The following is a 25,553-nucleotide window of genomic DNA, read 5'->3' as shown; positions in this document are numbered from 1 at the left end:
ATAAAAACATAAATAAGTGCAAGTGTAATCAGCATGCAATAGTTTCAGTGGCACAGCTAATTGTTTCTCAGGACTTCGATTAAAACCCAAAGTCTTCAACATCTTGAATGGGGATGAAACCTAACAGCACATAAAACCCCAATTAAACACATTAAAGTTTCCAGAAAGGTTAAAGGGGTATGAATATTTTCGCAGGACACTGTGCACACATAGATGCATGAGCACATATATCGGGCTTTCTGGTTTCTGCCCTGGAAACGCTTATAACTGAGATTTCACTGTATTCTGCCAAGCCCTGGTAGAGGTTTCTTTATTTCTGCCATTCTGAAGGGATGACAAGCTAAATGGGATGTAATTGGGTAAATGGAGCTGCTTTGTGAGTGGGCGTGTGTGTGTAGCTCTTCTCGACTAGCCTCACGAAGACGGCAGGCTAGGATGTGGCCTCTTGGTAACCTGCTTCACTCTGCAGCCCCGATTCTGGACACATAATGGGGGAAGAGCGGGAGGGAGGGTACGAGGCAGTGGTTGCTTTGGCTAATTATTAAAATGACTGCTATTACAGGATTATGTTTGTCCTTGAATGGGTGTAGGGATTAATAGAGAGACATGAATACAGACAGATCCCACAATGTTGAAGTTTCTTTTCTTCAAATTTATAATTTAAGGTTTTAGGACTTATTTACTTTGTGGTTTTTGCTGGATGAGCCAGGCGACAGTTTATCTTTGTAAAGTCAGCAGCTGGTTAGCATTTGTATTTTGAGGACAGAGGCACATAGTTTTGCAGCGTTTGTTGCAGGATTTTTAATTTTCAATGGATATTATAACAACCCTCCTGCATGGAAGATGGAAACCTCCTTGTTATGAAGGAGAGCCTGCCTACCCAGCCTGCCTACCAGTCTGATCAAGGTTGCACAGAATGTGACGTCGTTTGAGGCATAAAGTAGCCAGGCACAGTTTTAAAACTGACCTTTTTTAAATAGTTGCACCACAAATTTTTATTGCTAATCCTCATTCTTTGGATTACAGGAGGGATCATTCACAGCTGCAATTACCCACATAGCAAGTAGACCTGAAAATGATGGTGAAGAATAAGGAAAAATTAGCCTGACTCGATAGCAACATTTCTAAACTTGGGTGAAGATGCGAGCGTGCAGACAGTGTTGGATCTGTGGTGCATCATTGAAGCCCAAAGTGGTCATGGGAGTGAACCAACCATCCATTAGCCAGTAAAGTGGTTGGTTACTATCGAATGCATGTCTGGCAAGGAGTTACGGGCAATGCATTGCAGGGGGCCTCGAAAAACAGCCCCTCTTAGGTAGTAACCAAAACAAGCATTGTCCGTTTGCCATCCGACATTCCATGGTGTTGTGGTTAGCGATCCGTTTTTTGATTTTTAACTATATGTTGCATTTGAAAACTAACTATATCCAAAGTAACAAAATATTTCAGCACTTCCAAAACTGTAATTCTAACCTCATATTTCATAGTTTCTTGTCTTTACAAAATAAATTACATCTTTTTAGATGTCTCCCTGTCCTTCTGCCCTGCTTGCACTGTCAGAGAGAAATTATGAGTGAAACAGACAGAACTCAGTCTAACGACTTTAGAACCAAGCTCAGCGCAAACATTGGCTCATGAGTGTACCATTTCATCCTGGACAATGTGCTGTTTGTGTGTGGATCACTGATGGGACTTTACAGCGAAAGTTCTTGGCTGTTATGGATCTCATGACTTCTTGTATCTCTTTCCTGAGATTAAAGGCTTCAGCCCAATTTGTAACATAAACTTCTTCACTGCTGAAACTTTGTCAAGCAGGACAAATAAAGTAATAGATTAAATATTAATATTAACACATCATATCACTATCCCTAAAGCTGACATTTTGACAATAGTTGCCTTAGTGAGCAAAGACAGCCTTGCCTCTCATGAGAGGTTTAATTTCCAAGAGAAAGAGGCCTGTAGAATAGAAAGGACAGCTCAGTCAAATAACAGAAGATAATCTAGGCCAGAAAGACAACTCATGTCAGCAGCTCATCACAGGTCAATGAGATCGGACCACTTTAAAAACCACTCAGGGCTTCTTCTCTTTCACCCACGAAGCAGGTTTGGTCCCCGTTTCTAAATGAACTCATAGAATCAACCGCCTTTCATCGAGTTTTTCATTCTTTCCCAAGCTCTTGCATTGCTTGTTTTAAATTCTTATTATAATCTCACAATGACATAAAACCAGTTTCCTTGAGAAACGCCATAATGACACCGCTACATAAATAAATTTTACTTACCAGAAAAAGGTTTCCCCTGCTTTAGTTACCAATGAACTCGGCCAAACCCTCCCTATAACTATCTGTTAAGGACATGCCAGGAAATGAGTTGCCATCTTTAAATAAATGTCCAGCGTAAGCTCTTTGAGCTGTTCTTGGATGTACTGACTGTTGACCATGCCATGGAAAGTTTGCTTTATGTCTTCTCAAAGTCATGCCCATCTTCATGGCAGCCTTTAATTTGACATGTCTAGAAGAAAGAGCTGCCTATGCCAGTACGGCATGACTAAGCTGCAGAGCAGTTCACTGACCTTTTTGGACAAAACGTTAACTTTCGTACATCCCAGGTAAACTTTCTCCAAGAGGATGCATGTCAAACAAAACCAGTAAGCAGCTTAAACGGTGAGGCTGCATTTACATCAGCCCCGTTTACTCTGCTTTAACCAAACTGTGATTTGTATTGTCATACTCTGAAATTAAATCCTGCGGAAACATCTTGTTTCAGAAGTCTCCCAATCAGTAAATAGAGTCCATGTTGTGGTAGTTTAATTTCAATATAAATGCAGCTGTTCAGTGAGGGCCTGAACATGGGGAAAAAACATCATGTAGAACAAGGAAGAAAGTAGACGGGTCAGGAAGAAAGTTGTAGAGGCATCTAAAGTAGGGTTAGGTTTGTCCCCAATCTGAACTTGTTTCCTACAGATTTAAAGCCATGCATGCTCTTTTCAAAAATAACACAATTTGAGGGATCACACAGCTTTTCTGGTGCTGCATAGTTATAATAACCACTCTTCATAAATTATGACCATATCATTTGACTGAAAGATTTGCTTAAGTCTGAGAAGTGCAGATTGGTATGTCACAGGTGGAACCGCTCTCACTCACTATAACACATGGCTGTCATGACAGAGGTCCAAACACTGTAGGAATACTAGTCAGAGCTCATGCAGAGATGTATTTCTGCTCTCTTTTTTTTAAATAGCAGAAGGAGTACTGCTATTTAAAAAGCAGTACTCCTGCTCCCAAAAATTACTCAGTAGAATCACTGAGTAATTTTTGGGACTGCTAATCTGGTGCGAATTGCATTTGCAGAGCAAGTTCTGTGAAGTCTCACTGAAAGGTGTGCAAGCTCAGCAGCAGGACGCTCAGTAAAAATTAATGTTGCAAAGTCTCAAGAAATATCTGGTATCCATTTGCACCTCTTTTATGTATTGATTTTTTTTTATTACTTATTTATTTTCCAGGCACTACTGAAGGACCCCCTCTACATCGGGCTGAGGCATAAGAGAGTCCGAGGCCAGGCCTACGATGACCTGATTGATGAATTTATGAAAGCTGTTTCGGACAGGTACGATGACCGCACTGACCCTTCCAGGCATCATTTGTCCGCTTCCTTTTTTCTGTCTGCTATCATCATTTCAGGCCAGTAATCGCACAGGGCCCTTAAAAGAAAAATGTTAAGCAGTTTAGCATGCAAAGTGGCCAGATGTTGCAGGATTCAGAGGTCTGGAGTTTACCTCAAAATTAATGACTATGGGATAATTTTGTGAAAGACCAGACACTATAAAACAGGGTTTTAGTTGTAGTTTTAAACAACAGACAAAATGAATACAGTGTTGACATTTGATATAATTATCTTATATAAGATAGCACCCTGTTGGTGTGGTTTAAATCACTTTCATTGAACTCTGGTTAGCTTGCCTTGAAAGTCGAATGCATTTGGGGAGATGTAGCCTAGCCATTGCCTTCCTGGACAATTTCTCTCGATTATTATCCCCTTCCAGTTCTCCGTCTGCGCTTTCTCCCATTGACTTGGAAGGGGGGAACAAGTGGCTCAAGGGGTTTGGTTTGGTTGACACAGTGCAGTGTGAAAGTGAACCGCACCTGCCAAAAATGTAACAATGTTGCAGTTTTGGTCCCTAATCAAACTGAATCTCCTGGACTTGTGGATTCCTTTTATAATGTTGATACTTTCCTTAACTTGGAGGCTTCCGAAAGACTATTGGCATGTTAAAGACAAAAAGTTGAAGCTTAGATAGTTCAAACAGAGAAACCTTACTGAACTGGATTAGGCCTTCCTGATACCTGCTGAAATTCTTGCTCTCTCTCTAAATAGATGACAGACATTACGGGACGTTTCTGTCAAAAGGCTTTTTACACCTATATGCCTCCTCTGACTTCAGTTTAAACACCACACTGATACTGAAAATGGCTACTGTGGAGTCCTCCTCATTCATTAACTCCCTCACTGAAGAGTGTTTTGAGGATGCTAGAGCGGGAGTACAGTAGGGTAAAGGCACCTTTATTTTGTGGTTTTTCTCTGCTTATCCTGGTAACAGGATCCAGGAAAAGTACGTAAACCCCTTTCCAGTCAAAAAACATATTTAATGTTGTTTTATATTGCCATGTTAATGCATTAAAAATTTTTATATTGCTCATTGTTTCTTCTTTAACTAGCCTGCACAAGCCTCTGTTAAAGTTTACTGCTTGGACGTGTTACTTATTTGATTGACTCTCATCTGAGCTGTACCTTCCTTTGAGGAGCTGGAATTGATTGAGTTGATTGACTCTGGTTGGTCTGATTATTACCCCGTGTGTTTCCTGCAGTCATGTTTCTGATTAGAACCTTCGTACACTCCTCCCCCCACGTACCATCATGTCTGTGCCCATGTGTCACGAAGCCATGCGTGCACAAACATTGGCCTGTTGAAGCCTCATTCTCAACCCACAGAGACTGCAGTCCAGGGAGAGAAGTCTGGGTCTGGGTCTGCTCCAGCTGGCAACAGGAAACCATGACTTTAATAACCGGGTAGCTTCCCAAATGCAGGGAACAGAGTTGCCTCTTTTTTTCTTCTTCTTCTCCCCACCGGAGCCAGATTGGCGGAAAATGAATAATTATGGGCTCAGACGTTCAATGAATGATTATAGCTCCAAAGTAAAAATTCACATTTAGTTTTCTAAGAATCTAAACAGGGCTAAAATACTCCACACTGAGTCATCATCGATGAGCAGAAGTCTGGGATAAAATTAGTTTTAGTCTTTCAGTCGAAGCTGCCCCTCACTCGGGGGGATCGATTAGCGATGTAGTCTTGTGTTTGGTTCGAGGCCGTCCAGCTTAGCTCCTGAGTTTTCTCAATGATCCCAGTAACATGACTACACACACTCACAGCAAAGAAAGAAAGAAGATGCTCTGGAGTTTTGAGAATTTACTCTTGCTCTGGTTTGATACATTTAAACACCAGGCAAAAACACATTAACAGTTTAAATCAAAGATGCACCGATCCGATTTTAATATCTGTATCGGTTCCGATATTTAAAAAAAATTCTAGATCTGGTATTCCCTAATCCCTAATTGCACTTTCTGAACCATTCGGAAGGTTTGTTGCAGTTTTTTATTTTCCATGTTTGACCAAGATAGTCAATCTATTGTTCTATCAACAGTTTCAGTTTCTTTATTATTTTTTTTATTGGCTGTTATTCTCCTAATTACATTGACTTTTTGCTGATGGTGTATTTAAATGTGCTGTACTGGTGCAGAGTTATGAAATACATTTACTGAACCTACATGCATCCGAAACGTCCAGCAGGATGACCCAATATTTCTTCTCATTTCAGCCACTCATTTACTTAACAGGGACAATTAACGCAAATATAGAACAGAACAAGTATGAAACTGATCCGTTGCATCAAGAACAAATTTGCAATTCCAGTCCTTGGTTGGGCATTTCTATACTTTCGTTTTCACACTGCTCTGTGACAAACAAACCAAATCCTTTGAAAAACCCGTTCACCTCCTCGCCTGTTGTGGCGCTGCACCAAGAACCACTGAAGAAGACACTTATTATAACTTTCTTCTTCACGAAATGGAAACAAAAATGGAGTGGCGTCAGATTTTAGAAGTTGTAGGATTTCTTTTCCGTTTGGTAAAATTAGCGCCGGACACACGCTACTTTGTTTTGGTTATATTTACCCAGACTTGCATCATAATCCAGTTCCTGCTTTTGAGCGGCCTCGGGTCCACTTGACATTCATGCATTCAAACTGCACCAAGAGTTACTTTAAATGAACTAAAACCCGGGTTTTTATGTGGACCAGAGTTCAGAGTTTGGTCTGCATCAGAATTTGATTCCACAATACACCCTTAGTTTGTCCAGAAACCTGACGTCTTTCAAAACCGAACAACCCGGTTAATATTTTTTTGTCTTTTTTTTTTTTTTTTTTTTTGTTAATGGTTGGGGAATCGAGACATTTCCCATACAAGGCTGGTTGGCACACAAATACTACAGGAATTTTATCAGCTATTTTAAAACTCTTGGCACTGAAAAAAGTGAGGACCAGACAGACAGGCCGATGGAGGGAGCAACAGAAAGGGAGAGAAAGAATGCAGAATGTGTCTTTTCTTTTTCTTTTCTTTTTTTTTTAATGACTGCTCAGGGATTTGAGAAATAATGTGTGCTGAGAGATGCTGGCTCTCTGGAGAACGGGAGTGAGCTGGGGATTTATTAAGGCCTCCTCCACAAAACCCCCTTAGGGACAAAGGTAACACACATCCTATGAATGGGTGTGTGTGTGTACACAAATGCTCGGATATACACACAGATTCAACAGCTGTGTTTGGACAGAGTGCCCTTGTCTGTGACCTTTGTTTTGGTCGTCCTGGGCTCTCCGGCCCTCGTGAAGGCGCTCCTGCTAAATGAATCGGTTCGTACTTCATCAGTTTCCAGTCTCAGCACTGGAAGGAAAAGAAACACGTGTTGCGCTTCTTCCCTGTAGTGGGACATTTCAGCTGTAATAACACCAGATTGAGTTTCTTGAAAGAGTCACTTGTTACATCTATAGGAACCTAAATGAGAGCTATAGACTAAACAAACACACGGAAATGAGGAATGTTTGCTTTGTCATATCTTTTCATCAACCATCTGCAATTATCTCTAGTAGATCTTGATGAGATTCTTAAAGTCGGCTAAAAGATCCCCTAAGACAACTGCAGCAGTCTTAATAAAGTTTTTAGAAACTTTATTAAGACTGTTGAACATATTCTTGTGGTGACTCATAAATCACAGGAAGGTAAAAGTCACAGTTGTTTTGGTAGAATGGCCCAGATTGCTTTGACAGACTACTGGTTTCCCCCGTCGCCCTTTATTGGTTTCAATGTTTGTGAGGTTTTTTTTTGTTTGTTTGTTTTTTAATGGCATGCTCCCATTAAGCAAATGTAGCTATCTTCAAAATGCTAAGTTACACAATTATATGGTCAATGATCACAAATCCACCTTTTTTTCGGTGCTTACGGTAGCTGGGGACAACCTCTGCTGCTCGGGGATTAATTTGCTTTTTAGAGCATGGTCAGGAATAATACTAAGCTATTTAAATCTCCTGGGTGTGCCTTGGCCTGCGTAGGTTTCTGCCCATAATTCTTCTGTAAGTACATAAAAGCAAATCATATCTTTCCATCTTTGTCGTTTTCTTTAATTTAGGACTTTCTTATGTCCCAGAGTGTCCAGTGAAAGTTACAGACGCAAAACAAAGACACCGATCGAAGCTTTGTTTTTGGCAACCACCCCCCAAACCCTACACACATTGTTAAAAAATAAATAAAACGCAGAACAAGAACCCTATCTTTATTGGTGCCTACATCAGAACAAAGCGCCTCAGCAGAGAGGCAATGTTCCTTTGTTTAACACCACAATCACAGATATTCACTCTGTAATTTGTGGTCACCGAAAGCTCATAAGTATGCATGCGTTCATTTTATGTTCAATCAGAGAGGCAATTGGGGTTTGCGCTAAAAGATCTATTTCGAGCTTAAGTTAAAAGAAAGCAGCTCGGTCTTTCCCAGTGAGCGGGCCCGAGCAGCAGCAGACTAACGCAGCTCTCCTCCGAATCATCCTAAGCCAGCCTGTGAACTCGCATGACCTCTCACTTGCAACAGCGGCCGCGCTGTTTTGCTTGGCGATAGGGCAGCGCCCACATCCACCCCGCGCTTGTCGCCCGCCTCCGTGTCCTCGAGCTGAAACACAATGAAAAGTTTATAGCTCCCATTCTTGGCCTCATAATTCCTCGTCTTTGTTGCCGTCTCTCAGCAGCGCTGCGTGCCTGATAGAAAACACATTTCTCTCGTGTCGGCGCTACTCCGGTGTTGGCAGGAAGTCCAGTGTCCTGCTGTGAGTCACAGGACAGAAGTCTCTCATCAGGACATAAAGTTTTATTGCACCTGAAATTTATCTTTTTTTTTTTTAGCTTCACTTCCGCCCAGCACTTTGCAAACCTAAGCAGTTCTGCAGTCACCGTAACAAGTGGGGAAACCGCTTTACTGACAGTGCTTTCCTCACAAAGGAATACGGTAAAAAAGGAGACTGGAATACCTGGAAACAGAAAGGAAAGGATGGCTCTGAAAACAAGCACCTCTCTCTGTTATCCACTGTCTCGGTCCTGGAAGCTGATGTTTATCCAGCCTGTCCTCAATTTCCTCCATCGCTCTGTCACTGGAACAGAAGCTGTGTTGGTTTAAATTTCCAGTTCAGACGAACCTTCTTCTGTTTTCTTTCCACGGCCTTGTTTTGAACATGCGCAGTTCAGAGCAGATTTTCTCCTTAAACAGAAACCTCCCCACTCCCACACTCTGATCCTGCCACTATCGTGTGGAGGCGATGTGTTCAAGGAGATGTGCAGTGTTAGTTTTCTGACAATACAATGCCTTCTTAATAAAAAACATATATATTTTTAAAAACAACAAGGCTTAAGCAGGTATTAAACATTGGGTTTTGGTAAGCCCGTTTTTCAGCATTCTATTTTCTTATCGATCTGATGTCATTGTCTAATCCTAATTGCCACATTTTCATGAGCTGTTAACAGAAACTAATCATAATTAACAGAAATGAAGACAAATTAATTTCTAACTGTTTCAGCTTGTGAATTTGCTGAAATAAATAAACTTTTTTAGTAATTATTAAACATGGCTGATCATGATCCAGCTTCATTTTCCAATTCTACATTAAAGAAAAGGCAGAAAAAGAAAAGTCACAAACTGTTTCCTTCCAGAATGGAGCACCAAGTTGTTTTGGTCCGTCTGCTATCAAGCAGCAGCCGCCATTCTTACTGTCGTCAAAATCAGTTCTGCTGGTTCTGATGGACGCACTCTGTCATTTTTATATCGGTATATTCATATTTAGAATAACTTTTGAATATTAAACTTCTCTGTTGTAGAAGTCGCAGTCTGTTCACTCTATTGACCTGTTTGCCAGAATGAGGCAGAACAAAATTCTGCACAAAGACATTAAAATTGTTCCTATTAACAGTGTTTGCCTTTAAAAATGATGTTGTATATTGACATCCTCCTAAAATAACAGCCTAAGTCATTTTTTGTTGAAAGTTTTTTTTTTCTTTTTTGACTGAAATACTTTCAGAATAAAAAAAAAAAGATTATCATTATTTTAGGAGGATGACAATATCTAATGTTACAGAAAAGGCTAAAAGATGTAAAAAATGACATGAAAGGAACAAGAGAATTATTTTGTTTCCCGTTTCAACAGAGGAGAAACTCCTTTGTCTCAGGTCCAGATGCAAACCTCCAGTAAATTCCTCATCATCTATTATGAGGCTTGGACACCTGGGAAGCCTTCCCCTCTGTCACTGCTGAATCTAACTTACAAACTTGTAGTGCTGAGCTTAAGTTTTGTTAAGAGATGTGTGGGAGTTGTTTTTTTTTGAAAAGCTTACAGGTGTTGTCTGGGTAGTGTAGGTGGTCTAAGCAGCAACTTGTAAAACCGAACCCTGCTGGTTTACTGCTTTGGCTCTTTCCCTTGAAATTAGATGTTTGTTACCCGGCTTTTTATTGGGTGTTTGAGCTCCCTCGTTAAAACGCCTTCTGGGGTGTTCTAAAATCACGTGGGGCGGCGCGCAGGTGGAAAAAGTTTGATTGCATTTCTCTCCACAAAGCTTAATTTTCAATTAACAGCTAAGGGTCAACACTTCCTCTCGTCTGCTCGTGTTGCTGAGCGGCGGCTCCTCCCTCTGAGCTGAGTCGCACCTCATGAATGCGTATGTTTTCTCCCACGGCGTGCTTTACAGCGTGGCGGTTTAGCTATGAATAAAATGCATGTCTTCTGCTTGCAGGTATGGCATGGACTGTCTGATTCAGTTTGAGGACTTTGCAAACATCAACGCTTTTCGACTGCTGAGCAAGTACCGCAACAAATACTGCACATTCAACGACGACATCCAAGGTAACGGGGAAGCCGTTCACCCAACACCAACAGAGTATCAAGAGTTTTGGTTTACGATGATGAATGAAGAGAAAAGGTGAAGTCAAAGCGGCAGAAAAGATCGATGAGTAGGACGAGGGAACCAAAGAGACCAGAGGAGCAACAGCACATGTTAGATTATAACGGTTTTTATCAAAAGCCACTGTAAAAGGCTTTTGATAAAAGCCGTCCAGTTGACAAGAAAGAAAATGCATTTGAAACCAAATTTAGTGTTTTCCTACTATTTCACATTGATTCAAACTCATCTGTTCTTGTTTTACATCAGTCAGGACAATCAAAAGGGTTTCTATTCAGTTATTGCCAGAATATTGACGGACAAAATTTTAGAAACTGCGTCAACGATTCCTTCAAATTTAGAAGTCCACATATGCTAAGTATACCATGACTAGGCCTGTCGCAATCACAAATTTTGCTGGACGATAAATTGTCACCGGAAGTTATCAAGATACGCAATAATGTTGTTTTTAGACCATTTTAAAGTAATATAACTCTACTGGCATAATAATGCAACACGTTGTCAAAGTTCAATAAACTTTAAGTTCTATTAAACATGTAACACTGGAATCGGAATACATTTTAAATATCCAACATAAGTAAACACAACAGCAGAAATAAGACATAAAATGAATGATAAAGTCTCTGTAAACAAAATTGTCCTTCAAAGAAAACTAAAAAGGTCTAGTTGAGACCAAAACACCAGACTGTAGACTTCTGTCATCCAGTTTTTGGTAGAAAAAGAGAAAACGATCAATTATTGAGATTGTTTTAATTTATCATGCGATTAATTAATTTATTGTTTTTTGCGTCCGGCCTAACTATGACTGTGTTATATGGTTATGTATCTGTCACTATGGTGCATTGCTGTCATAACGTCGGAAAACTGCTGATTACATAAAATCAAAGGCTTACATGCGCATGTGTCTAAAGGACACCGCTTCCTTGTGTGGCATCATGGGAAAATAAAAAAAGTAATTTCCAAAATATGAGGAACAGAATTGTGATCCCTTCATGGGTTTGGTTTTTCCTCGGCTTTCATTCGAGGGTCCCTGAAGATGCTACATTCATCGTGTATAAATATGGCCGTCTGCCGTGTGTTCATCCACATTAAAGTGATTTGTTTTATCGCTGAGATGAAGGGACGGTCGTAGAGGAAGAAGCCATTCCTCCAAAAGCAACAGGAAAAGCAATACGACAGGTTGAAAAGTCCTACAGAGACAAAGGTCAAGACACATCTTCACGTTTTGAACATGTGTACTGTGGTTTGATGAAAATAAACAAAAAAAATGAAGTGTTGGTAATCACCACTGCTGTGCATTTGGAGGGAAAAAGGGGCATCTTCTGAACCTTCATCCAACTGTGAAACACAGTGGCACCATCAGGTTGTGGAACGGGTGCACTCCACCTAAAAGATGGCGTCACAATGAAAGGACATTACGTGGAAACACTGAAAGAAAAGCTCGAGACAGGAAGTTGATGTTTGGGTCTCCTCTGGTCTCAAAGATGGACAAAACTCTTCAGGAGTTAAGTGAAAGTTTAGTTTATAAATCCATAAAACGACACAAATGTGTAAACTTTCTGCAAGTCACTGGCCGATATTTATGGATCGATCATCAGAATCTCTACACCGTGACGCCACTGATGGCCCAATAGCAGCAGTAGACCATGGCAAAGAAAGATCAGTCTGTTCTGAACGGAAATGCTGAGATGCCGCAGAACAATAAAGTCAACAGTGAACCAATAAAATCTCAGAGTGTGGAACATTTTGTTGTTCTTTATGTCATTAATAAGCTTAATGAGGAGCTCAGTCTTTAGCGTTGAACGACAGTCGTTTCTTTTAAAAGTTTTAGCTCGGGACAAAAACGCAGGCCTTTCTTTTACGTATACCGTAAGACATGTACGGTATTCACCCGAAAACTAAACTGCAGCTCTGACCTGCAATTTTTTGTTTCTTTCAAATCCATTCGAAACTCAGTCTTTTAATGTACAGCACAGTAGCATTAATGTTATAAACTCTGAGCTCGGGGTTAGAAAAGTCTAATTGACTCCGGTCTCTTTCTTCAGGCACAGCAGCTGTAGCAGTAGCGGGACTCCTCGCCGCCCTCCGCATCACCAAAAGCAAAATGAGCAACCACACCATTTTGTTCCAAGGGGCAGGAGAGGTTCGTGCAACAGTCGTAAAACAAACAAACAAAAAAAAATGAAAAAAAATTATGGCCTACTCTTTAATGTGACCAACGAGGCGCAGTGTCACGTGTTTTGAAGCCAGAACTTTCAGGGTAAAAATAAAATTGCGTCTGTTCTTCTTTGTTTATTATTATTTTTTTCCTCTCCCCTTCCTTCTCTGCTGTTTCCAGGCAGCGATGGGAATTGCCGAGCTCATCTCCATGGCTATGGAGAAGGAGGGACTCGGCAAAGAAGAAAGCTTGAAAAAAATCTGGATGGTTGACTCAAAGGGACTCATCGTCAAGGTGTCTTAGTAGGCCTGAAAACACACACGCACGCAAACACACGCGAGCTAAACCGAACAGAATCCAGGTATAGAAATTCATATTTACAACGATTTCCCTTAGCTTATTGTTTTTGAGGTGCCAGAGACCCCGTGTGTTTCCAATCCAAAGTCTTCACATATTAATATTCAGTTAGGGGAATTGTGGCCCTCGGTTTATGTTGCACTGGAGAGTTTTTTTACCTTCACATTTTAGCTTAAGAAAATCCACTTGAGTTGGAAGGTGCAATTTATTGTCTCATAGCGTTAATGGGGCAGTTTTATGTGTTTTTATAGCCCAATCAATAAACTTACCTTCAGTTGTTAAAAAATATATATTAAATATGACTTAAATTTTACTATGTAATAAAACACCTTTAAATTGGGACTCTATCTCTTTAAAAGCTCCACCTCTTTCTGAATCTTCGCCTTCAGGAAGTCATTACAACATGGCTCCTCTAGTGATCCTTTAACAACATTTTTACCAGCATTTCATGGAGAAGTAGCTCCTGTAATGAGCTCAGAGCTCAGCTGGTGCGCAGTTTCACAAGGTGTTTGCTGGTTGCTGCTGGCTAGTCTGAAGGAGCTGAATGGGGGAGACATGGAGAAGGGCCGCTTTATGAGGCTTTCAGGAGGAGCTTTGTCTCAAAGTCGGGGCTAGGTTCACCCAGGTGTTTTTCACAACTGATTGGTTGCCATGGGAAATCAAAGGATTTCTCAAATATGCTTGAAAGAAACAAGGCAACACTCCAGGCATGTTTTTAATGGAAGAATAACACTATAACATGATGTAAAGCTCAAAACAGCGGATTCTTACATAATACTGCTCCTTTAAGGAATGTAATTTGGGAGTTTTTAAGAACAAAATTTAGAATCCTGGTTTTCACTTTGAACTTTTCCTTGGAATGGATGAATGATTAAAAGTTACTTGTGACCATTTTTTAAAAAGACGCAGGTTAATCATATTTTTCCGATGATTAATGTTCCATTTGTTTTTTTTTTGGGTTTTTCTTTGATATTTTTAAACTTCATCCCCTCACTCGGCATCCTTAGGGCCGGGACAACCTGACCCATGAGAAGGTGCGATTCGCCCACGAGCATCCTCCGATGAGAAACCTGGAGGATGTGGTCAGGGACCTGAAACCCACAGCTATCATTGGTGAGCAACACTTTTGTTCATGTTGTCAGACAGCAGACACGGTTCAGTACCGTGGATCCCACTGAACCTCAGCGTTGTTGAATCTCAGGTGTTGCCGCTGTTGCCGGAGCTTTCTCTGAGCGGATCATCAGGGACATGGCTTCCTTCAATGAACGACCAATCATCTTCGCCCTCAGCAATCCAACAAGCAAAGCCGAGTGTACTGCTGAGCAATGCTACACATTCACAGAGGTACGCAGTGCTGCAATGTGGTTGACTCTGTAATTATTATTTCTTTTGTCTGCCATGATTAGGCATTAGATATTTATAGTAGGAGCACCGGTAGCTACACACTGCTGTGCGAATGGATGGGCCATGTAAAACGTTGTGTAACTATTATTTTAAAAACAAACAAAAATTATTATGAAGTTTAAATTTTAAACAAGCTTTTGCATCTTATATTGGTCGTTACTGTAGTGAAGCAAAGTAGGCATTTCAAAACCAGCAGTCTCATCGTGTTTACTTCTAAGAATATAGAGTCATACCTGAATTCAGAGGTTTCCAAAAGGCAGTCAACATTTCCAGATCCAGCATGTTCAGTGACTCACAGAGACTAGAGGTTCACAAGGATAGACCAGAGCAGCCTTACTGTTCTCCTCTCAGCCTTTCAGGTTTCTGTTGAAAGTCTTGCTCTCTCTCGCTTTGTCGCAGCCTGGATCAATCGTTCTTCAAAATAGCTTCCAACACCTCTGCTCTTGCACTGACTTCATTTTAAACACCTCACTGTTGCAAAAAAAAAAAAACAGCTAAAATAGCTAACTGTGAGAAACAACTTCCACACCGAAAAGTGTGGATTTGTCTTGAAAATAAAAAGATAAATAGCAGAGCAGGGCTAAAAATTTTGGTCTTGTCAATTTTCATTTTTCCTTTTACAACTCGGGACGTTTATAAAATATAATCATCAAACTTTGTGAAGATTTTGTTTTCTGTTGTTTTGGAAGCAGCATAAGTATGACTTTTTTTTTTTAAATTATGGTTTTATTTCCATGGTAATCTTGAGTGTGTTTTCATCGGAAGAGCTAATAATTATGACTTTAACTATAAAGCTTAGTTTAGCCCAGTGGTTCCCAAAGATTTTCTGGGCCCCCCTATGGATTACACTAAAATACCTCCAAAAAAAAAAAAAAGAAAAATCAACTGGGCACACACATTGTTCAACCAGACATAAACCTATACACATATTGTGTTTTCAAACTCCACTGAAGTTTATTTCACACTTCAGGTTGCAACAAAACAAACTACAAACCATCTTTACTGCAAAACACTTTTGTGTAACTGTTTTTTGTTTTTTTTCATTCATCCATACCGCTTTCTGCACCCCACCTGCAATGGCACTGGGCCCCCCCTAGGGGGCGCACCCCACACTTTGGGAACCACTGGTTTAGCCACATTGAAATCTTTTCAAATAAGACCAGTAAGCCCAATTCCCACAGCTGATTTCTCAGAGCATATGTAGGTTTGTACTTGTCCATAATGTGGCCGACAGGTTAACTTGCATTACGTTGCTCTCCCTCTTGCTGCAGGGGCGTGGCATCTTCGCCAGCGGCAGTCCGTTTGACGCCGTCACCCTGCCTGATGGGAGGACATTCTATCCCGGTCAGGGCAACAACGCCTACATCTTCCCGGGCGTGGGCCGGGGCGTCACCGCGTGTGCCTTTCGACATATCACTGAGGATGTCTTCCTGACTGCTGCAGAGGTGATGCACCAACGGTTGTAGAGGAACACTAAATCGGATTGAATGATGGAGGCTTACGGCGAGGACTTAGAGATGGGCTTTGCTATTATGCTGTTAAAATGTAATAAATCGGACTTCAAAATGTAATAAGACATTGTTAAAACGGCTTTATGTGATAATAGACGCAAAATGTTGTAAAATTCTTTGAACGCATTTTTTTCCTTCTTTCTGCCATATTATGTAAGGACATTACAATTTGCGGCAGTTAGTACAAAATGCAGAGGAAGCTCATTTTTTTAGAAGTGAAGATTGAATGTAGTAATAAACAATCATAAACATCCTAATAATTACACTTCTCATAACGATCATGTTGCAGATTTAAATTGAAACTTTGGTCAATAAACACCAAAGTTTTTGTCTTTTAGGTGACTGTTCAGACTCATCATCAGAACCCTCCACCTTAAAACACATTCACGCATTTTATGACGTTTTGTGTGTGTTATTGCATTACTTGGCTTTAATGATGTTTTGCTACATTCAAACTCCTTATTTCATTACATTGCTACATAATGCAATGAGACATTACACAATAAGACAAATCATTTCACAATATTGTAGCTTAAAATCCTGCAATTACACTAGACATTATTTTTTTGCAATCATCAAAAAAATTAATAGATAAAAAACAGATATTGTATCTCGTCACTACGAGACGAGGTAAGATCTCGTAAAAACCGATGCGTTGAAAAAGTTGCGTGTTTTGATTGTTTTTGCCTTGAATGACATGCGAGTTTAAGAGTCTGAGTGTCGGCAACCGAAAGTTTATGTTTATTGATCAATGTTTAAAATTCATAATCTAAATCGTGATTATTCTTAGAAGCATATAGATTAAGACAAACACAAACAATGGCTCATTTCCTCCAGTTGGCCATATTATTACGCCGTCAATGTTTTTAAAATAGCAACCACTGCATTTTTAATAATTGGTTCAAAATATAATAATAATATTACATGATGCGGCAAAAGTATTACAAAATGCGTTCAAAGATTTATTTTTTTTCTTACGTTTTTCGTCAGTTGTCGCATAATTTGGTTTTATTACATTCTGAAGTCAATACTTTAGGCTCCGTTACCATGCTGAAAGAATAAAGCCATTCCACAAACAGTTTATTATCGAGCATCTATGGGTAATGTACATTCTTACTCTCGGAAAATTAAAATCAGTCCCTCATTAAAGTGATGGTTCTCCGTGGGAGTCCCTGAATACCAGCGACAGAATACCAGACGTTCTGTGTCTTTAAGTGGCACCTCTCCACTTGTCTACTAATTACAAGCTCTTCTCATAATTACAAGATCTGAATCTTGTAATTATGAGATAAGATGCCTATTTTTTTCCCTCCATAAATGTTTATATAGGTTCTCGATAATCTTAAAAACGAAAGCAATTCCTCCTCGTAGCTGGATTAGCTTCTTTACGCTGACATAAGTGGTTTGTTGCAGGTGCTTGCTGACCAGGTGACTGACAAGGATCTCGCCGAGGGAAGACTCTATCCTCCTCTCAGCTCCATCAGGGAGGTTTCTCTTAAACTGGCTGCTAAGGTGAGACCCTCAGCACCAAGTCAAATCCAGCCTGTCATGTCAACATGCGAACACAGCGAGAAGTATAATTCCATCCCGCCCCCTAAATTTCCCGTTTACAGATCATGGATTACGCCTACCACCACAAAATGGCCACTCTTCGCCCCGAGCCGTCCGACAAAGAAGCGCACATTCGCTCGATCTGCTATAGCACCGACTACGACGACTTCGCTATTGACTCGTACCAGTGGCCAGAGGACTGCATAGCTGTGCAGTCGTGCAAACTTTGATGTTCTGAACACAGAAACCAAAACACAATAACAAATAAAAGCCCTTAAAAGGGATTATTACCACTGACGTGCAATGTTATCCAAGGATCGAGAGTTGGGGTGTAAAAGATGTATGTAGATATGGTAAGCCGTTTTAACATGAATTCGGTTTTACATTCCAGATATCTCAAATTCTTTTATGACTAGACGTTTTTGGTGATTTAAGATATCTCTAATTATATTTTGACTGGACAAAATAGCTATTTGAGATCTCTAATTACATTCTGACCAGTCAAAATGACGTCAGATTTTTGACTTGTATGGAGACTTCAGTTTAAGATATCTGCAATGAATTGCTGACTATCTGAAATACACATTTCAGATAGTCGGCAATTACATCATGACTAGTCAAAAAGTAAATTCAAGATGTCTCAATTTTAAATTTGACTAGTCACAATTCTAATCAAAGATATCTCTGAGTCCATAATTCAAGATTTCTTAAATGTATTTTGGATAGGAGAAATGTAGTTTTGACTAGTGAAAATTAAATTATAGATATCTTAAAAGCAAATAATGACTAGAAAAAACTAAATTAAAGATATCTTGAATTGTAATTGTGACTGGTCAAAATTACAATTCAACCTTTCAGTGACGAATCGGTGATGTCATTTGAGATATCTTGAAAGAAATTTTGACTCGTCAAAATTTCTTTCAAGATATCTCGAATCATTATTCTTACTAGTCAGAATGTAAATACAGATATCTTAAATTACCATTCTGGATGGTCAAAATGCATTTTTAGATATCTAGAATGTAATTACAGTCAGACGATACCGAATTTATGTTAAAACGGCTTGCCATAGTTTTGCATAGCCTTCCTTTTGATTATATTAATGTACTTTAAATTAACCAAAGACAACTTGAGCATTATTGGTTTGCACTATAAAATATTACACCAGTTGCTGTCACCCCTTTGTTTTACGTAGAGGGGGGTGTTATTTTATGGTTTAGCTTTTTAATTGTACTGTAATAGTGATTTTGTGACTCTGTGGTCTAAAATCCAGACACTTTGCCAAATAAAATTTAAAAAAAGTTTTTGATTAAACGTTGTCTGGTCAGTTTAATGCTCCCAGAGTTATAAAGGTTAAAAAGGAACCTCTATAACGTTCATGATTTCTTCTTCTTGACGAAATCATGAAAAAGTCCCGTATTTTCCCCTGTTCCTCTCAAACGTGTGGATGATGTTGTGGCTCCCTCCAGTGGTCAGTTGACGTCATTGTGACATAAGGATTTCCAAAACTGAGGCACTCCACGTGTGATTTCATGTAACTGTGTGTTTAGTAATTTTATCAAAACTACTATTCTCTTCTCAGGTTTAATAGCAAAGTAAATTAAGCCAACACCTTAGAAAAGCACAAACAATATGAGCAGAATGGAAGATAAATGGACGGAGCAGGTGAACTGAACCCTACATGGTGGGGTGTGGGTTAAACTGTGAGTGGGGAGTAACATTATTTAATAGATCAATAACTAGTCAAAGAGTCTGTGGGCTACCAGAGGACTCGGCTGGCCCACTGCCCAGGCCCGTCTGAAGCCAGTGCTCCCAGTAAGCAAACGGACCAGTCAGCATCCAGTGCTTGGCGTCCCACCTCAGGCAGTGCACTCAGAGCCGTTCGGTCCTCCCAATTTCTTCCGTTCACTCAGCTACTAAATCCCCCCATTTTGGCCTTGGGCAACCCCAGTTCTGCCCCCACAATCAATGTGTCTCGATGTCGGCACCATCCAGTTTAAGTGTGCAGACTGCAGACGGTTTTGATCCTTTGCCAGTATTTATCAGAAATACTGTCACTAGATTTAAGTATTTTTGCGCATTTGTGTAGAAAGCTTAAAGACGGTCACATTTTACAAATGTTTTTGCTCAGCTTCTCAGAGATATGTCACTTTTAGCTGTTGTTGATGTTGGCCTAAGTAGTTGATTGGTTTATTACTACATTAAATATTAGGCATTAAAAATGTTTAAGTTGAGGAATGACTGTGTCAACCTCATAAAAGTTAACACTTGTCTTTTTTTTAACAGTGCTAGGCTGGTTTAGCACCAGCGCTAATGCTGACTAGCAAGCTTAGCCTAGCTAAACTAGTCATTCTCAGTGAACGGCATATCCTGGCTGTGGTTGTCAGGGAAATTGTTATAGTGCTAGCTTATTGAAATGGATGCAATACATTTTTGTAATGATTTAAGATTTAATCACAAGCGAGTTTTAGATTTTTGTTTGTTTTCTTGTTGACATGGCAGAATCAACAAGATGAGCAAAATTGTCCTAAAAAATAAGTTAAAAGTTTACGGTCGTTACATTACTGCACTGACAATTGCTGCTCACATTGATTGATTAAAATCTATTTATATACTATGTAGGTAGTTTTGTAAGTGTACCTCTAGACAAAAAACACCCCTAAAATTAAATATAGCACTACATACACTTTACACACAATGAGATAATATTCCAAGTCTGCTGCTAAATATTTCAGCGTTTACACTTAATACCACTCAAAAAGATGAAGTCTGATGTTTACAACTCGTCCCACCTTTCATCACAACGATTAGAGCAGATCACACACACATTCTCTTCCCGCTTTATTAACTTGTCATAGTTGCACTCATTCAAATACGGTGATGGGTTTTCTCATTTGTTTCTGTCTAACAAATGAGAAAACCAAAAACATTACACACACAACAATACTGAGGTCAAACAATCAGGGAATCCACAGCTTAGTGGATGATGGAGTGAATGCTGGTTTGGCACTGCCTGCATGTTTTCTGAGCTAACTTTAAGCTTCTGCCTGACACATTTTGGCCCCGCCCTGCAGGGCTTTGACACCTTGGAGGTCACAGACAGACTCTGTGACTGGCATCTGTAACCTTACACCCCTCTGACCTTGTTTGCAGTTTCATTAAATGGCACCTTACTCGGACGTTTTGATTAGTGCTAATCAGTAAACCTCCCCCCACCAAACCCTGAGGGGATATTTGCTAGTGTGACTGTGTCTAGCCGTCCTCTCTGTCCTCTTCCATTTGACATTTCCCTCTCTATGTCCACCAAACTATGAAACCAGAATAGCTTCCATTACTTCCAGTGCCTATAATTTGCATTCTCTGTCCATATTGGTCAGGTTAGCTTAGCCTTCTATCTTACTCATGCTATGAAAGTCGTTAAACCCTAACAACTCAAAGTTCCTGCTCTCAAGTGAATGTGCACTCTAAGGTTTTGCAAATGACCATCAGAGGGCGCACTAACACGTTATTTGAGGCGCTCTCAGCTTCCCTCGCTGTGTTTGATGCATCTAAGGTTAGAACCACATGGATGCAGTAATGTATTAAATACAGAATCAAGTTTATTAGACTGCTTTTGCTCTTAGGATTAATGTTTTATAGTGAGTTTTATAGATCAAACGAACCCTTTAGACGATACTGATAACCTGAACTGATGAGACTTATTAGATTATGTAGATGGTAAATAATCACATAAATGTTACAAAAGGAGTAAATCAACATTTTAATAACTGCTGCTCTTTACTCCTGTGACTGTTTTTTATGGAAGCATGAACTGGTGTCTTGCAGATGTGCATGTTTTACTGTCTTTACTAATTTAATACCCAGCGTTAACAGTTATACTTACAGGAAGCCGTGTTAAGTATGTTTCCTGGTTTCCTTGGTAAAGTCTGAAGCCTCATCCAAACGCCACAGCCTGCCTAAATACTGCTGATGACCAGCTCCATCCTCCAGTCATTCAGTCTTAATGAAGTAACTTGGTAACGGTGTCGTGCCAAAGTGAAGTAAAATCTCAAATATTTATATGTAAGTATATAAACCCTCCGTGAGAAGCCAGCACCAGTAAGGTGTATTCAACAGGGCTGACACAATTAATCAGATTAATCGTCACAAATCGATTATTGAAATAATCGATGACTCCTTTAGTAATAGATTAATAGACAAGTGGAATGTATACAGATTCAAAAGATGCCATTTAGCAAAGAAAAAGAAAAAGAAAGATATAATTAAACCAAAAGTGTACAAAATGAATATACATTTTGGATTTAAGATTAAAACAAATTTAAGATTCACCCAAATCTCCCCAAGTTTCATAGTCTTAGCTTCACCTGGTTCAAACTCACTAAAGGAATGCTATGCATTTTAGGCAATAAAATGTTTATTTTCTTATGTAAAAAGATAACTTAACTATTTATTTGCATCTTTTAATATATTTCTAATATTGTGTTAAGTAAACTGTCAAAAAATTTTTTTACGATTAATCAATTAATCGTCAGAATGATTGATTACTAAGAAAATTACTTCCAGCCCTAGTTTTTAATAAAGTATGCACAACATAAATCAACACTTTTTACACAATTTAAATATATTTCTGAGCTACACTCTAGTGTTAATGTTGACTGTAATTGTTTTATTTTTTTACTTTACTTTTTTCATTTCAGTCAGTGTAGTGACTTTATGCTCTAATTATTGTAAGAGTGACTTTACAGTTTGAATGCTGATCTGAAACTGAGCTGCGAAAAAAAAATTATATATATATATGTATGTATGTGTATATATATATATATATATATATATATATATATATATATCTATATATATATATATATATATATATATATATATATATATATATATATATATATATATATATATATATATATATATATATATATATATATATATATATCACTGTGGCAGATGTCCAAGAAAGAGTCTCAGGTATGAAGAACTGGACAGCACCAGGGCCAGACAAGATCCATGCCTACTGGCTAAAGAAACTGACTGCCCTACATGAGCGACTGGCAGACCAAATGAACCAGCTGCTACAGAGCAGGAACCACCCTGAATGGTTAACTGAAGGCGCACAATCCTGATCCAGAAGGATCCAACAAAGGGCCGGTCCCATCTAACTACCGACCAATAACCTGTCTCTCCACAACCTGGAAGCTCATGTCAGGCATCATAGCGGCTAAGATAAGCAAACACATGGATCAATACATGAGCACGACACAGAAGGGCATCGGGTGAATAGCAGAGGAGCCAAACACCAACTCCTTGTAGACCACACAGTTGCCAGAGACTGCAAAACCCGACACACCAACCTGTGCACGGCTTGGATTGATTACAAGAAAGCCTATGACTCAATGCCACACACTTGGATCATGAATGCTTAGAGATGTACAACATCAACAGAACCTTGAGAACCTTCATTGCAAACTCAATGGGGCTGTGGAAGACCACCCTTGAAGCCAACTGCAAGCCACTTGCACAAGTATCCATCAAATGTGGCATATACCAAGGAGATCGCTGTCCCGCTACTGTTCTGCATAGGCCTGAACCCCTCAGCCAAATCATCAACAAGACTGGCTACGGATACCGACTCAAGAATGGAGCCAACATCAGCCACCTCCTCTACATGGATGACATCAAGCTGTATGCCAAGAGCGAAGCGAGACATAGACTCACTGATCCACACCACCAGGATATACAACGGACATTGGGATGTCATTCGGACTAGAGAAGTGTGGTCGGATGGTTACAAAGAGAGGGAAGGTCATCCGCACAGAAGGGATCTCACTCCCAGAAGGAACAATAGCAGACATAGAGGAAGGTTACAAATACCTGGGAATATCACAAGCAAATGGCAACCTTGATGAGATCACAAGAAAAAGAGCCACAACCAAATACCTCCAACGAATAAGACAAGTCCTGAGAAGCCAGCTCAATGGCAAGAACAAGATCCGTGCAATAAACAGCTATGCCCTACCAGTAATCAGGTACCCTGCAGGAATAATTAGCTGGCCAAAGGAGGAGATACAGGCCACAGATGTTAAGACCGGAAACTACTAACAATGCGGAGGGTTCCACCCCAAATCCAGCACCCTGAGACTCTACACGAACCGCAAAGAAGGAGGCAGAGGACTAGTAAGTGTGAGAACCACTATCCAAGCCGAGACATCCAAGATCCATAGATACATCAGGGACAAAGCCTCAACAGACAATGTGCTCAGTGAATGTCTCAAACAATGGGGAACAGAACCTGAGGTGCCGGAGGAACCATCATGGGAGGACAAGCCCCTGCATGGGATGTACCACCGGCAAATAACCGAAGTGGCTGACATCAGAAAGTCCTACCAATGGCTGGAAAAAGCTGGACTGAAGGACAGCACAGAGGCCCTCATCATGGCCGCCCAGGAACAGGCCCTAAACACCAGAGCAATTGAGGCCCAGATCTACCACACCAGACAAGACCCAAGGTGTAGGTTGTGCAAGGAGGCCCCTGAGACAGTCCAACACATAACAGCAGGGTGCAAGATACTGGCAGGGAAAGAATATATTGATCTACACTACCAAGTGGCAGGCATAGTGTACAGAAACATCTGTGCAGAATATGGACTGGAACCCCCAAGATCAAAGTGGGAAACACCCCCGAAGGTAGTGGAGAATGACCGAGCTAAGATCCTGTGGGACTTCCAGATCCAGACAGACAAAATGGTGAGGCGAACCAACCAGACATAGTCGTGGTGGATAAACAACAGAGGAAAGCCGTTGTGGTGGATGTGGCAATACCAAGTGACTGCAACATCAGGAAAAAGGAGCATGAAAAACTAGAGAAATACCAGGGCCTAAGGGAGGAACTGGAGAGGGCCTGGAAGGTGAAGACCACAGTGGTGCCTGTGGTCATCGGGACCCTAGGGCAGTCACCCCCAAACTGGAACAGTGGCTACAACAGATCCCAGGAACAACATCAGACATCTCAGTCCAGAAATGTGCAGTCCTAGGCACAGCCAAGATACTACAGAACTCTCAAGCTCCCAGGCCTCTGGTAGAGGACCCGAGCTAAGAGGAAGAAGAATCACCACCAGTGGGTGAGAAGAAATTTTTATATATATATATATACATATATGTATATATATATACATACATATATATATATATATATACATATATGGAGATATATATACATACATATATATATATATATATATATATATATATATATATATATATATATATATATATATATATATATATATATATGTGTGTATACACACATACATATATATATATTTGTGTGTATACACACATACATATATTTATGTATGTGTGTATGAGAAACTTAACAAAAAGAGGGAAAAAAAGAAAAGATTTTTCTGTTTGAAAAAAACAAACCTCGAGGTTAATCATATAAAACTGTCGACACAAACACCCAGCACCACAAGCCTTGACAAGTAAAGGGAGAGAGGGAGGAAAAAAAGAAGCTATTTGGATGAAGGTCTTGTAAACGCTTTGTTTCATCCACCTACCATCGGCGGCGGGAATCGTGCGGCTCCTCTGTTGTCCCCTGGACAGCGGAGGCTCCAGGCTGCCTCAAGGATTTTCTGTGCACCTGTGCGCCGCTCTCTTTGCTTTCCTCTCAGGCACAAAGAGCCACATTTGTGAGAGCTGATGGTGGCTGGCTGAAAGTTGAAACGTATTGATCGCTAAGTGTTACCAGTAAACATGAAAGGAATGCAGCCACCGTGCAACTTTTCCCGGGCTCCTTTTCAAATCAACGTATTCACGACCAGAATGGATATCGGCACAAAAACCTAATTAAAAGATGAGCCAGTGTTCCCCCTCGCCTCCGTTTCTCATGAAAAACTCCATTCACGTATTTTGCTGCATAACATAAAGAGGAAAAGGAAGAGTCATGGCAGAATTGTTGGCTAAACAATCAATATCGTTGAACATTTTCAATTTTCTTCACGTCAATCTGCAGATGTTGATGTATTT

General features: G+C 40.0%; 1 protein-coding gene across 1 annotated transcript in view; it reads left to right on the top strand.

Annotated features, from left to right (window-relative positions):
* me1 (malic enzyme 1, NADP(+)-dependent, cytosolic) overlaps positions 1 to 18,833 on the top strand; it is an 86,094-nt gene extending 67,261 nt beyond the window's left edge. Inside the window, exons 6-14 of the mRNA XM_044118151.1 lie at positions 3,506 to 3,609; positions 10,374 to 10,483; positions 12,584 to 12,681; positions 12,877 to 12,990; positions 14,061 to 14,166; positions 14,255 to 14,397; positions 15,729 to 15,902; positions 17,382 to 17,480; positions 17,582 to 18,833. Of these exons, the coding sequence (XP_043974086.1) occupies positions 3,506 to 3,609; positions 10,374 to 10,483; positions 12,584 to 12,681; positions 12,877 to 12,990; positions 14,061 to 14,166; positions 14,255 to 14,397; positions 15,729 to 15,902; positions 17,382 to 17,480; positions 17,582 to 17,749 (1,116 nt within the window). The 3' untranslated portion in view covers positions 17,750 to 18,833. The remainder of the gene's footprint in view (positions 1 to 3,505; positions 3,610 to 10,373; positions 10,484 to 12,583; positions 12,682 to 12,876; positions 12,991 to 14,060; positions 14,167 to 14,254; positions 14,398 to 15,728; positions 15,903 to 17,381; positions 17,481 to 17,581) is intronic.
* Positions 18,834 to 25,553: the final 6,720 nt, after the last annotated feature.

This window comes from Gambusia affinis, linkage group LG05 (genome assembly GCF_019740435.1).
Source record: "Gambusia affinis linkage group LG05, SWU_Gaff_1.0, whole genome shotgun sequence".
In the NCBI taxonomy this organism is placed as follows: domain Eukaryota; kingdom Metazoa; phylum Chordata; class Actinopteri; order Cyprinodontiformes; family Poeciliidae; genus Gambusia; species Gambusia affinis.
The sequence above is the reverse complement of the archived record's forward strand: the minus strand, read 5'-3'. Positions and strand labels throughout refer to the sequence as shown.